The following is a 15237-nucleotide window of genomic DNA, read 5'->3' on the forward strand; positions in this document are numbered from 1 at the left end:
AATTAAGCATCTCAGCAGAGTTATGCAAAACAAAGTAGGCACATTTGCTCAATGACTAAGGATCTCAAAATCCAGCTTTTACTGATTTGCTTCTCTCTCTCTTTTTAAATTAAAGCATGGAGTAAACAACTATCTACTAAGGATCAGAAACTTACTTTTCTCTCTCGTTTTGGTTGGGTTTTTGTTTTTTTTAAATGAAAGCACTGTTAGACTGACATCAGAGTCCACGCTTGGGCAAGAGGTGGCAGAGGCAAGTGGTACATACACTTCAAAGGAGAATATTAATAAGATCTGGATGCTGGAACTTTTTAAAAAAATAGCCAAGAGCCATCCTCTTCCACCAGGGGAAGGAACATAGGAAGCCTGCCTTATTGAGAGTCTGACCACTGGTCCACCAGGCTCAGTACTGTCTGAACTGACTGAAAAGAAACAAAGATTCTAGTCCTCATGGCTCTGAATAAAGGACTGAAATAGGAACCCAGGAAGCCCCCTAAGCGTTTTGAATTAAGGACTGATTTAAACAGGCAGTTGTCCTATGCTGAGTCGGCTCTCGGGTCCATCTAGCTCAGTATTGTCAGCATTAACTGGGAGCTCTCCAGAATCTGAAACAGGGTTCTGCCCCAGCCCTACCTTGAGATGCCGCTGGGGATTGAACTTGGAACCTTCTGCATGCAAAGGTGATGCTCTGCCACTGTGCTGCGGCCCTTTCCCTAGAATCATGATGCTAGCCCTCATGATTCGAAATAAGTAAAGGTAAAGGGACCCCGACCATTAGGTCCAGTCGTGGCCGACTCTGGGGTTGCGGCGCTCATCTCACTTTACTGGCCGAGAGAGCCGGCGTACAGCTTCCGGGTCATGTGGTCAGCATGACTGAGACGCTTCTGGCGAACCAGAGCAGCGCACGGAAACGCCGTTTACCTTCCCGCTGGAGCGGTACCTATTTATCTACTTGCACTTTGACGTGCTTTCGAACTGCTAGGTTGGCAGGAGCAAGGACCGAGCAACGGGAGCTCAGCCCGTCACGGGGATTCAAACCGCCGACCTTCTGATCAGCAAGTCCTAGGATCTGTGGTTTAACCCACAGCGCCACCCGCGTCATGATTCGAAATAAAGAGATGGTTTAAAGAGGAGCAGAGGAAGCTGTTTTCTGCCGAGTCAAACCACTGGGCCATCTAGCTCAGTACTGCCTTCCCTGGCTGGCAGCAGATCTCCTGGGTTTCAAGGAGGGGCATTCCGAGCCCTACTTGGAGATGCTGTTGGGGACTGAACCCAGAAGGCCCTGCATGCAAAGGGAGAGTTCTTCAACCTCCAGCTGTGAATCCTTTCCTCCGTGCAGGGAGTGAGCAGCGTGACCTCACCACACCGCAAGCAGAACGTTCATAAAGACACAAGTCATCCTGCCAAAGCTTCAAGGAACATTCGCCTTATTGCATCCTTTCGAAGTTACAAAAAACAAAGCAAGAAAGAAATTCAACGGGGAACCAGCTGGAGAGGAATGTGTGTGTTCTGCAGTTCCAACAGCAGCCCTTCTTGCTCTCCTACACTTAATTTATTTTTTATAGAAGAGTATATTTTGGTTCAAGCCACCGGAGCATCAAAAATAGCAAAGCACCAGGGTGATTCAAAACTCTGCAGAGAGAGAGAGAGAGAGAGAGAAAGAAGGGGAGAAAAAGAGAAGCACCTTGCCCATCTGGGAGAGAACAGGTAGGATAGGACAGCAGTTTTATTTAGCGATCTTCCTAGCTGAGCGAGCAATTTAGAAGTGCCAAACTGGGCTTCTTTTATCAGAGCTCTTAAAAGCTATGTTGCAATCTGACAAGTGGAGACTCTTCGTCCAGTTGGAGCCCTTTGCAGACTTTGCTGGCAGGACCAAGGGTGGGTGGGTTGGAGGCAGAAGCACCATAAGGATAAAGGTATTTTGGGCAAAGTGCAGCCAGACTCCTGTGCATGGGAGGTGCCTGTGAACCCTACACTCCGTTTATTTATGTATTCCATAAAATTTAGAGCCCCTTGGCAGAATACCTGATCTACATGAAGAAGATCCTGGGTTCAAACGTAGGAAGGGTCGAGGGCAACCTCTGACTGACAGCCTGGAAAGTCACTGCCAGCCAGTGTGGGCAAAGCTAAGTCTGATGGAACAATGGTCTGTCTTGGTAGAAGGTGCTGCCACCTGAGCTCCAATCTTGAACACCTCACTCTGTCAACGCCAGGGTTCCAGTAACTAATGAACAAAGTGTACCCTGCAAGGCTGAGGTCTGCCACACCTGGTCTAAACAATGCGCATTTGCTGTGGGTTTAAAGGTAAAGGGACCCCTGACCATCAGGTCCAGTCGCAGACAACTCTGGGGTTGCAGCGCTCATCTCGCTTTACTGGCCGAGGGAGCCGGCGTACAGCTTCCGGGTCATGTGGCCAGCAGGACTAAGCCACTTCTGGTGAACCAGAGCAGCGCACAGAAACACGGTTTACCTTCCTGCTGGAGCAGTACCTATTTATCTACTTGCACATGACGTGCTTTGAAACTGCTAGGTGGGCAGGAGCAGGGACCGAGCAACGGGAGCTCACCCCGTCGCGGGGATTTGAACTGCCGACCTTCTGATCGGCAAGTCCTAGGCTCTGTGGCTTAGACCACAGCGCCACCCGTGTCCCATTGCTGTGGATTTACGATCAAGCAAATAAATAAATATTTATTGCCATTAGGGATGCTTGCCCTGGAACGCCACTCCTAGGAAATCTTGCAACAATGCCATTTCTCTCCCCTCCACTGGCTGGAAGCTCACCTCCTCTGACACAAACTGCCAACCAAAAGGAAAGCCAAGGGTATAACCAGATTAGTCTGCACCCACCCTCTATTACCCTTGCTCTGCCCGTCATTTGGGGCTTGGAATACACAAAATACGATAAAAATCTAATAGAGCAAATGTTAAAGAGCGTGGTGACCAGGCGTTTTTCGTCCTTATGAACTGGCAGTTGTAAGAATCAGACAGGGAAGAATATAATAGGATCAGTTTGTACCAGCCTTTGCAGACCTAATGCTCTCTGGGTGTTTTGGACTGCAACTCCCATCAGCCCCAGACAGCACTGGTCAGAATCTGCAAGTAGGGACCCTCAAGCCTGGGCCTCTTTAGGTGGCCCTCGGGAATCTCCCCAGCCACGCCTCCTTTCTCAAGGCCACACCCCTCCCTGGCCCTGCTTCACATCCTCCCATGACTGCTTCTGCCTGGCTGGGAAAAGTGTCCTTGAACTATGGTCATGCCTCCTGGGTGGAGAATAGAGAGAGGAGGGTGTACAGAATCTGCACCCGCTGCTTCCCCCAGAAGGTTGCTCAGGAAGGAATGCGGCCCTTGGGCTGGGGGAAAAAAGAAAAGATTTCTCAACTCCTGAACTACTGGGTTGCAGTGGGTCAAAGCCACAGCATGATCACTGTACAAATAAACAATTAACAAAAAAAAAGTGGGTCCCCAAAATGCGTTTTGGGCTAAAGGTGGAACCTCAGGTCTCAATTGCCGAAAATTGCTGTTTAAGTTCTTGTATATATATATTGGGGGTGGGGGCAAGAGAAAACAGTTCTATGAGTTCTTGTATTCTAGCATATACAGAGAAAACTGCTGCACGAGTTCTTGTGTTCTGATATACAAGCAGAGACCATTCTGCACGCGTCCAATTAATGTGTGACTGCTGACAGGCACACCACTTTTGGCCCTGGAAGGTGGCGGAACGGGCTGGCATTTGCAATAACCAGGAACGCAACCCATATGCAAATGGGGAGTTGCTAGTATATATAAAGAGAAAACTGCTGCACAAGTTATTGTGCGTGCATGAGAGTTTTCTCTCTCTCTCTCTCTCTCTATATATATATGTAAAACTGCTGTACTAGCTCTTGTGCTCTGATTTTAATATATATATATTGGGTAAATCCCTTGCCAGGGAAAACAGATGAAAGAAATGCACGTACAGACATAAAAGACCGGCTGTTATCTGTACTAATGATGCTCAAGCAAGCCCACTCTCTCTACCGCATCTGCCTTTCATGCTGGTTATTTATAAATACCAACAACAATAGTAATGGTAATAATAAGGAAGCCCAGGAGAGCTCCTCTGCCCCTTGGAGCATCCTGCGCACGCACTCACAGGCACGCAGAAAAACCCTAATTAAGCTGTTCAAGGACCTGCCTGGCTCCGTTATGTAACTGTGCTCCTCCATCACAGCCATTGTTTCCATAAATGGGAACTCTGAGGGGGGAGACGAGGAGTGGGGGGTGGCCCCACCGGTCAATATGGCAGGGCATCTGCCAGGGCCCCCCACCCCACCAAGGGGGCTCACCCTGGACTTTCTCCTCATGCTTCACCAGTCTGCTCCCCTTCACAACAGTGGTGGAGAGGCGGAGAATCAGTAGACATCGCTTCCTGCTGGTTCCTGTACGCAATGGGCATGGATGGCTAAAAAAACCCTCACTATACCAATGCATATTCCACCTGGCGACTGCCTGATGGGGCATCTGTGCTGCCTGTGGAGAACCAGGTCCCTAAGTTATCCCACTGCTTGCCTCTGCTGCCTTACTGGGCCAGCCACTCCAGACCAGCCTCCTGCTTCCAGTGGTGGGCCATGCTTCTAAGCCATGCTCTGCTAGACGGCCACTGACCTGTGACAGGGCCTTTTTAGTGGTGGCTCTCCATTTGTGGAACGCCCTCCCTTGACTCACCTTTACTTTAAGAGACACCAGTGCCCAAATGTTGCAAGTTAAAAAGATAAGAAGAGCCTGATGGATCAGGCCAACGGCCCGTCTAGTCCAACATCTTGTTTCCACAGAGGCACACCAGATAACTATGAAAATGTTTTTAATGTTTGATGTTTAATTGTGCTTTTCATATTTTGCTGGGAGCCACCCACAGTGGCTGAGGCAACCCAGTCTTATGGGTGGCATATAAAAAGTAAAATAAAATAGTAATAGTAATAATAATAATAATAGTTGTTATTTCTCCTCCATGTATAGGGACACGGGTGGCGCTGTGGGTTAAACCACAAAGCCTAGGACTTGCCGATCAGAAGGTTGGCAGTTCGAATCCCCGCGATGGGGTGAGCTCCCGTTGCTCGGTCCCTGCTCCTGCCCACCTAGCCGTTCGAAAGCACGTCAAAGTGCAAGTAGATAAATAGGTACCACTCCGGCGGGAAGGTAAACGGCGTTTCCGTGTGCTGCTCTGGTTCGCCAGAAGCGGCTTAGTAATGCTGGCCACATGACCCAGAAGCTGTCTGCGGACAAACGCCAGCTCCCTCGGCCAGTAAAGCGAGATGAGCGCCACAACCCCAGAGTTGGTCACAATTGGACCTAATGGTCAGGGGTCCCTTTACCTTTACTTTACCCTCCATGTATAAGTCCAATCCTCTTTTAGAGCCATCCAAGTTGGCGTCTTTCATAGGGGAGTTGCTCCTCAACACCCTGAACACATTGGGCTGCCCTTTTCTGAACCTTTTCCAGGTGGGGGGAGCAGAACTGCAGGCATTCAGGGAAGGCCACCTAGCAAGGCCTGACGCCAAGAGCTTCCACCCTTCAGAGGTAAACCAGGTCTTCATGGAGAGAAGGCAGGCTCTAACCATCCTTGGTATTCTATACTGCCCCCAGAAAAAAACACTTTACACATACAAATGAATTCCTTCAGTGCTGATTTAGGAAATTACTCCTCCCCCCCCCCCATAAGCCATTAAGCTTCAGAAGCTCTCAGGGCTACACTCTCCAAAACACACACACACACACACACACACACACACACACAGAAGTGAGTGCTGAGCTGACAAACTCATTTCCTCTTAGCCCAGCACTTTGCAGGATGAGCAGCTGAAGTCTGTCCATTCATCACCCAGCCCTGTGCCTCCATTTGATGGAAAGACTCGCCCGCTACAGGAGGGAAGGCCATGGGGGGGTGGGGGGAGAAAGGAGAACCACACAAATGGATGAATTATTTACTCTGCTCGCCTAAAAGGGTATTAGCCGGGGAAAGTGGGGCAGGGAAAGGGAGAGGTGCTTTGCAGAGCTGGTCATCAAGGAAACCCAGGAGCTGCTTCACTTATTACTCATACGCAGGATGGGCAGAGCAGCATCTCTGCCTGGGCATCCCTAATGCAAACAAACATTCGGATTCCAACTCAACAGCGGAACGGGCTGCCTCAAAAGGGGGTGGATGGACTCTCCTTCAGCAGAGGTTTCCAAACAGAGGTTGGATGGCCATGTGTCAGGGATGCTCTGCTAGATTCCTGCATTGCAGGGGGTTGGACTAGATGACCCCCGGGGTCCCTTCCAAAGCCACCATTTCTGGGGTGACCCACTTGTTTCAGAGAGCAGTCTGGAGCGCCAGGTGTAATGCTTAAGGCTCTAACTTGACCTTACTTAACTGGGTGCCCTCCAGATGTTCTGGACTATGGCTCCCACCAGCCCAAGGCAGCATGTCAAGCCACTGGTCCCTCTAGCTCAATACTGTCAACACTGACTGGCAGCAGCTCTCCTGGGATTCAGGGAGGAGCCTTTCCCCAGCCCTACCAGAGATGCTCCTGGGGATTGAACCTGCGACTTTCAGCATGCAAAGCAGATGCTCTGCCAACTGAGCTTTGGTCCTTCCTGTAACATAGAGCAAGACCCCAGTCCTCATGGGTATGAACTAAAGGCTAATTTAAATAGGAACATTGGAAGCTGCCTGAAACGAAGTCGGTCCGTTGGCCCATCTAGCTCAGCAAGGACTACACTGACCGGCAGCAGCTTTTCAGGGATTCAAGCAGGAGTCTCTCTCCCAGCCTTACCTGGGCATGCTAGGGATTGAACCTGGGACCTTCTGCATGAAAAGCAGATGATCTGCCCCACCCTCTTCTGGGACCGAAAACGGCCTATGCCTCAGTGGTCGCGCGTGCAAAATGGGAGTTACCTGTATACATCCCCTTAGGACCCTGCTCCCTCCCACCCACCCCAGATTTGGAACAGCCAGCCTTGACATCTGCACCCCCATCAGCAGCTAAATCTTTTATTACGATCTTCCTGCTTTGCTACTTCTCCCTCCTGCAGGAAGAGGAGAGACGCGGGACCATCCCTGGAGGACACAGGTTTATAACAGCTGGCCTTGACCCCAGACTCCTGGGTGGGGTGGGGAGGTTAAAGGGGGGAAATTGCTGGTTCAGTGTGAATGATTTTGGGTCTAGGGGGAGGTTGAGGTTTCGTTTATTTGTTAATTAGTAGATCTGAGTATCGCTTTGTTTAATATTTCACTTTTTAAAAAAACGGATGCCATCTTATATGAAATATTAATGTATTACATGATTCCCCCCCCCAACTTTCCCCCCCATGGTACTATGTATTGTATATCTTTCTTTTGTTGTAAGATGCTCGGAGACCTTTGGGTGACAAGTGACGAATCAGTCTAATAAATGGAAATGAATATTTAGGGGCTTCGAGAACAGTTGCAAAACAACCCTGCATATTTGGAAACAAGCCCATTAATCTGTGGCTACCGGTAAGGTAAGCTCCTGAGTGGAAGCTGCCCAGCAGCTGCGGTCTCCTTTGCAAAGGCTGAAACAACAGAGCTAATTCCCGAGCAGAGAATCCGTCGACATATATCAAGGCTTGCACAGGCGTCGGTGGGGTTTTCCGGTCCCTCCACCTGACCTGTCTAAACAAACACTGCTGAAGGGCCCCTTGGCCCTTCCTGAGATGGAGCAGGATGGAAAGCGCACTGCTTGAAAACATCCCATGGGGAAAATGAAAGGGGGCCGGAGCTTGGAAGGGTACCATCCAGCTGGCAATCAGGATAGGTAGGGGGAACTACAGCTGAGGAATCAGTAACCACAAGGTACCTTCTATATGGTTTCAAAGAATGCAAGCATGCTATAAGCACTCTAGCCTCAAAGCCTTGGATATTACATTTTTGTAAATGATAATAATAAAATAGGCAAAATGCCGACCGAGCTACAGGCAAAATACTCTTGGGATGATGCAAGGTTGCAAATCCCCACCATTAAAGCTGCCACACTACAGCTGCTGCCTCTCTCTCTCTCTCTCTGCTCTGGGCTAGAGAGCCCCACTCTCAAAAAGGAAATTGCATTAGGAGCGCAAGGCTTTCCGGCCAGAAAAACCCTCCAGTCCCGTAGCAGCAGGGCCAGAGCTGCATCGATCCTGACAAGCCACCCACCCAGAGTGCCGCAAACGTCCACGGCAATTAAGCAGAGGAAGGAGGTGGGGCTGGGCTGCGAGGAAAGAGAGCAGTGCCTGGATCCCTGGGTCAAGCGAAAGTATTCAGGCTGGCCACATGAGAAGTTAAAGAGAGTCTGGACAGAGAAGAGTTTCCTCCTTTTCTCATAATGCTAGAATTGTGGGTGAATGTTGGAAGACTCAGAACAGATAAAAGAAAATCCGTCTTCTTCACACAAGGCATCGTTCACCTACGGAACTCGCTCCTGCAGGAGGCTGTGGCGGAGACCAACTTGGATGGCTTGCAAAGAGGATTAGACAAGCTCAGTGAGGGCTTTTGATGGCTGCCAGCCAGGATGGCTTTGCTCTGCCTCCACAGTTGGAGACAGCGATGCTTACAAATACCAGTTGTTGGAAACCATAAGAAGGGAAAGCGCTCTTGTGTTTGGATCCTGCTTGTGGGTTTCACACGATAGACAATACCTAGTTGGCCACTGTGAAAACAGGATACTGGACTAAGATGCCCCCCCTGTGGTCTGATCCAGCAGAGTTCTTATCTTTTCATATTCTTAGACTTCTGGTGGAGGGGAGGGACTGCTCCTCTCATCTGGCTGGAAACTGATGGATGACTTCCTAAAACCCAAGGGAGGAAGGGAATCTACCTGTCCTCTATCAACCTGGAAAGGGAAAGGGAGGTTGTCTTCCACGAGATGGATTGAGAAAGTGTTTTATCAGCCTCAGCAGCCAACTCAATTAGCTTTCGGTCAAAAACCGTATTAGAAAAGATGTGATGAATAGATGTCTTTTTTTAGTCGTCAAGATTTGTGGCATATCCATCAAACTACACACACACACATTTAAAGTCTTGCGCTTTCTTAGTAAGAATATTCAAGACAAATGGATCCTTGGGGACTTGCCTGACAGGTGCTGTACCTGCAAATTTGCGATACCTGCAAATTATGCATGAGGGGCCACAATGCACCAGGAATCAATCTGGCACAGAAATTGTCATAAACCATGATAAATGGGAGTTGCTCCTTATTTGTCACAATGGGATTTGTACAGAAGTTCCGCAAATACAACGGAAGTAAAAATCCACAGGCTGCAGAATGTCGCTTGCTGAGAACTTTGGCCTTTAAATATGAAGTTTCTAGTCCTTATAAGGCACATGGCCTATCTGCTGAAATCTCAGTAGGCAGAGAGGTGACAGAGTGGGGCTGCTATTATGGGGTGTGTGGGGGTGTGTGCTTCGGAGCCCTATTGAGCAGCTCATGGCTCCCCTCCCTAGGGAATAGAGCATGCAGAATTATTTATGCAGGTCACAGAATCTAGTTTCTCTTAGGGCAGAATTGGCTTTAACTTGGCAAAGTACTGATCGCAAGGACGATGCTGCTTCCCACTGTTCAGCCTACTGCTGCCCTACATCCTACCAGTCCCAATGAACACCAGCCACCAAATAGCCCGCAAGTCCCCTATTCCTGCTCCACCCACTACACCACACTGCACGCTCCCTTCCTCCACCGACGTTTCAAAGCCAGAAGGTACTCAAAGCTTCAGGACACTTCTAACTAACAACATTTGCCCATTATCTGTTCGCAACAGACATCCAGCAAGTGAAAATCAATGGATGCCCCTCCCTCAGCCCTTCCAAACTTTGCAAATGCCAGCGAGAGCCCCATGGGGAAACTGAGGGATGCACAGACGCGGTTTATCAGATTCCTTGGCCTATCACAACCAAGCAAAAATTTAAAAAGCCATTTCCTGTAAGAGGTTTTTATGCACCTTTGATTACAGAAAATAACAACTGCCTTCACCAGGAGCAGATATTGGAGAACGGCTCTTCTCGAGGGGAAGAGCGCCCCCTGGAGCCCACATGCTGCTATGGCTTTTGCAGAAAGCATCCTGCTGCTATCACATTTCCCTGCAGATTTTTTTTAGGAATGCAGTTTCATAAAATTAATCAGATGCCTAATGAAGGAGCACACTGGAAGTGAAGCTGCACAATGGGAAGAGACAGAAACACATCTAAAATCTAAAAGTGAAATAATAATAATATCATTATCCCTAGGAAGCACATTATATGTCTTCAGAGGCACAGTGAAATCAGTACGTTGTTGTTTTTTTAAAAAAGCATTTCACTGATTTGCTTTTTCCCCTAACACTCTAAATAATGTAAGGGAAGTCTGTGTAGGCAACTGAGCTGTACATTGCTAAGCACCGCTGTAAAAAAATGACATTTGAGCAAGGGTGCCTTTGCCAACCGGTGGCCCTCAAGCTGTTTTGTACTACAGCTCCCATCAACCCCAGCCAGCAGGGTCACATTGTCCATCTGGATGAATGAGACTGTGCCCCACCAACCAGCGCCTGCTCTCAGCCTGCCCCTCACCTGCCTGCCTTTCTACTCATAACCAATCCAGGAGGTTGCCCTGCCTGCCTTCTTCCTCCTCTTTAGTCTCAGTGTTGTCCCTCATAGAAATCAGCAGGATGGAGGACAGGTACAAAGCCAGAATTAGTTTTCTCTGGCGCCACCTGCTGTTGGGCTCCTTGCTTTTTGCCTAACCAGGCCCAATGGGCAGTGCCCACCACTGCTTTAAGGTGGCACAGGGCTCCTTGGCTTTTCTGGCTGCAAGAGTCTAACACAGACACCCCTGCTGGAAACGTCCCCTAGATGTAGAAAACAGTGGATTATGACAGGAGGTATCGTGGGTGGCGACCAGTTCTCTTTGAGGAATAATCGGATACTAGGCACAGACTTACTTCCGAAGGTGCTCGTGTTCCTTTAAGAAAAGCTCTGTCCTCCTGTTGTTGACGCCACACCCGCTTTTGTAGGACCTGGAAGATAAAGGTAGAAAGTCCCCCCAAAATGAGATTGCAGGAGCAGTGAACCATGTTGTAGTTAATTGTTGCAGCTTGTCTTCACTTACCCCGCCCCACTGCCCAGCTCACAGAAGAATATTTCTACGTTATGAATGGTCCATGTCACCATTAATAAAAAGAGGTTGGAACAGGCCAGTATAAATGTGGACTGTCGCTGGATCAAGGGACTTTTCTTCTTTAAGTTCTCAAAGCTCTTAACCTAGCTCAAGGCTGTCATCTGAACTAGTCAGATGTTTAAGTGGCAATCAATCACAGTCAGTCCATCATTTGATAAATAGGACTTTAGAGCCGCCTTGCCACAAAATGGCAATTAGGCATTCTGTTTTGGTGACTGTAATCTTGGTTCAAGGAGCCATTTGGTGCCTAGTTTATATATCTCAGGGACGCGGGTTGCGCTGTGAGTTAAACCTCAGAGCCTAGGGCTTGCCGATCAGAAGGTCGGCGGTTCGAATACCTGCAACGGGGTGAGCTCTTGTTGCTCGGTCCCTGCTCCTGCCCACCTAGCAGTTCGAAAGCACGTCAAAGTGCAAGTAGATAAATAGGTACCGCTCCGGTGGGAAGGTAAATGGCATTTCCGTATGCTGCTCTGGTTCTCCAGAAGCGGCTTAGTCATGCTGGCCACATGACCCGGAAGCTGTACACAAGCTCCCTTGGCCAATAAAGCAAGATGTGCGCTGCAACCCCAGAGTCGGTCACGACTGGACCTAATGGTCAGGGGTCCCTTTACCTTTATATACCTCAGTTTCTAACAGTGTCTGCAGGCCCCAAGCCCCAGCAGAACAGAATGTTGGCTGTGCCACCAAGTTGCCTGGGAGTGAATCAACAGGCAGGCTCAGCCTCGCTGCTCCTTCCACCATTTGGGCAATTCAAATTGTAGCCTCTGTGAAAAAGCCAGTTGCCAATCGCAGCCATGTAGTGCTTCTTTTGCTGTTCTGGAGGGAGGGAAAGGCTATTCTGCGGTTCTCAGCAGACAGAAGGCAGCCACAGGCTGAGCTCGGTTCAAAACAGCAGTGGCCTCCAGGAAAGTAAATATTTGCTGGAGGGAAAACACAAGCAGGGAGTGGCTCCTTGCATGAAGCAAAGATCCGATTCTCGCTGTTGGCAAATCCTGCACAGCTTTGGGGAAGCAAAAGAGAAATTCCCAGGGCATATTTTTCTTGGGAATGAGGCAAACTATCTTTTCCATGCTCTGTGAGCCTAGGTTTTATTGGAACAGAAAATTTTGCTGTGTCTCTCCCCCTGCTCCTCTTTGGTGTCTCTTACAAAGAGCAGAGATCTGCCTTGCCTTTCAAAGCTAACTCCATAACACCAGACTTCTTCAATCTTGCCAGCCCAGACGTTGCTGGACTACAACTCCCATTGTCCCTGATCATTGTCACAACTCCCTGTGCGATGGGAGTTGGGAGTCCAGTGGCTCCCCAGGTCTTTCTATCAGGCCCTGGGAACTCCCCCTAGGCCTTGCCCTCGCTGGCCCTGCTTTGCATCCTCCTCAAATGTTTTTGCCTGGCTGGAACTGTGTCCTTGAACTCCGATCATACCTCTCTGCTGACTTGGAGAGGGGTGTGTATAGAAACGAACCTTCACTGCCCAACTCACTTTCTCCTCTGGCTCTGTCCACCAGTGGTCTGCGGTCAACAAGAGGCTGCCCAAAAGGCAATGTTGGCCCTCAGGCTGAAAAACATTCTCTACCCTTGGGCTCTGGGTCCTTTCTGCCCTGGTGGGGCTTAGGTGAAGGCCACGCTCCCTAACGACTGCAGAGAGCACTAACTTACTCGATATCCTTCCGCACTGAACCCATGAGATTCTCTCTTTCCCGCACTGCCAGGAAGTTGGTTTTGGTTTTGTGGAATTCGTGTGTGTAGTCCTGTAACAAGAGCAAAAGATTCCAAGCGTGTTAGACTTTGAGAAGTGCTGTTCTTCCTCTAAGGATGAAGCTCAAAACGTTACAAATCATCTGAGAACCTTTCCCAACCCACTGACCTCCTCCACATTTTCTGAACTACAACTCCCAGCAGGCCCTGCAAACAGTGTTCAGGGATGAAGAGGGTTGGAGTCCAATAGCACCCAAAAGGTGCCAGCTTGGGGACGACTGTCCTACAGTATGTATGCACCAGGTGTAAAACTAAGGCTCACACAGAAACAGGTCTACCAAGGACTCTGGCTCAGTAGATGCCTACTCTAGCTTAACAGTTGTGGCTGCAACCTATTTAAGAACAGGATCAGGGTCACATTTATTCTCTAGCAGATGTTCAGGTCTTCATACATGACATGGCGGCCTTGTTCACACACAACAGTAAACCGTAGCTAACTGTGTACTGCGAATGCACCGATTTTGACCAATTTGCTCCTCCCAACTAGCTCACAGAACAAGCAAAGCTATACACGGAGGATAGACACTCACCCTGGAAGACCAGCTCTATAGTCTTGAGGTGTGCCTAGTCCCCATGGTGTTGGTGAATGTCCTCTAGAGCATGGAGCACCTATTTCTGGCTTCTGCTGGTTTGTTCCCAGACAGGTCCAGCTTGCCCACTGCACTTCATGCTCCAATAATGTCCCACCTGGACTCCTGCAATGCACCCTATGCTGCCCTTGAAGACGGCTTGGAAGCTGCAGCTAATGCAAGATGCAGCTGTGAGAATTCCATTAGGCTTCTCACCTAGGGACCATGGAAACAATGGCACCCAAAGTCAATTAGCTACCCAATTCAAGGTCTTGGTTTTGATGTATAAAAGCCCTATGATGCTTGGGACCCACTTATTCAAGAGATTGCCTCCCCATGTATAAGAAATGGGGAACTGGTCATCATCCCTGACCACTGGTTACTCTTAAGACATACAGGGCTGTATCCAACGTTCTCTGTCCGCTAGTGCAAAGGCTCTTGTGCTAGAGGACAGATGAGTTTTAATGTTGTGCAACTGAGGAAGGCAATGAAACCGTTCTGCCAGCAGAAACTCATTGCACGATAGATTGTGCAACTTACTTCACAGCAAGGATGCCAGCTTGTGCGTTCTTTAACTTACCGCCTCACTGGATACAACCTGCAGGCTTTACAAAACATATGATTTTTAAAAATACTTGATTGCTGTGTATTTACTTCTGCAGTTGTAACACCCTACCTTACAGGGAAAGAGCACGTATAAATGATCAAACTAACTGATGAATGCAAAACAAATCCATAGTCAATGTTTGGTGTTGGTTGAAAGGTCATGGTTTGTTCGAAGTGAAACAGAACAAGATTCCTGGTTCAGCTGTAATGCTCTACCTTTAAAGCACATTCCTCTCCCGTCCAAGAATTCTGGGAACTATAGTTCCCCCTGCGCTATAATAATTTATTTCTACCCCGCCCATCTGGCTGGATTTCCCCAGCCACTCTGGGCGGCTTCCAGCAAAAGATTAAAAATACATTAAAACATCAGTCATTAAAAACTTCCCTAAACAGGCTGAAAGAGCCACCAAGTCTGGCAAACACCAGAGCTTCTTCCTACCTGCAAGATGTCTCTGTGCCGCTGCAAGGTGTGCATCAGAGCCGCGTTGAGGGATGGGACTCCGGCGCTGTTGGTGTACTCGGCCATTTTGTCATTTATCCCTGTGAGCTGTGAGAGGGGGGAAAGGGAGCACACAGGTTGGACAGGACACAGGTTCTCCACAGGAAAGTTAAGAGCATGCATTTGGAAAGGGAAAGCACTGCTTTTTGGAGCACACAGCAGCTGTTTTAACGAAGAGCAAGGCTGGCAGAAATCCTGGTGGCAGGTGTGGAAGGCATTCTGAAACAAACGTACAGGCTTTCCAAAACAAATGCTCAACAGTTCCATAATCACTGTTTTGGCCCAGTGCTGTTCTGGGACTTCAGAACATTACAATGAATCAGGCCAATCCAGCACCCTCTCCTCACAGTGGCCAACCAGATGCCCCGGTGAGAAGCCCAAAGTAAGACCTGGGCACAACAGCACCATTATCCCCATCTGCAGTTCCCAGGAACTGGGAGGCATACAGAGATATACCGCTCCAATGGTGGAGTCAGTACAGTTTGATGCAATTTGTGCACAAACAACTCAGACCACCGTATTTTGAGGATTTCTATGCTACTCTTTAGAATACATATCTGAGGGCTATCTATGGTAAGAAATTACCAGCGGTAAAATAAGCAACAACAATGTCAAAGTGCTTCAAAAATGACAGTGTGAAATCAGACAA

The 15237-nt window shown here is 48.8% G+C and overlaps 1 protein-coding gene across 3 annotated transcripts in view; it reads right to left on the reverse strand.

Annotated features, from left to right (window-relative positions):
* The window catches only part of GOSR1 (golgi SNAP receptor complex member 1), a 45402-nt gene that overhangs the window by 23756 nt on the left and 6409 nt on the right, over positions 1 to 15237 (reverse strand). For all 3 annotated transcript variants that reach the window (XM_083715285.1, XM_083715284.1, XM_083715286.1), the window contains exons 4-6: positions 14529 to 14636; positions 12816 to 12907; positions 10924 to 10998 (exon numbers count right to left, since the gene is read on the reverse strand). In XM_083715285.1, coding sequence (XP_083571411.1) covers positions 10924 to 10998; positions 12816 to 12907; positions 14529 to 14636 — 275 coding nt within the window. The remainder of the gene's footprint in view (positions 1 to 10923; positions 10999 to 12815; positions 12908 to 14528; positions 14637 to 15237) is intronic.

Source organism: Podarcis gaigeae (genome assembly GCF_964106915.1).
Source record: "Podarcis gaigeae genome assembly, chromosome: 15".
Lineage (NCBI taxonomy): Eukaryota > Metazoa > Chordata > Lepidosauria > Squamata > Lacertidae > Podarcis > Podarcis gaigeae.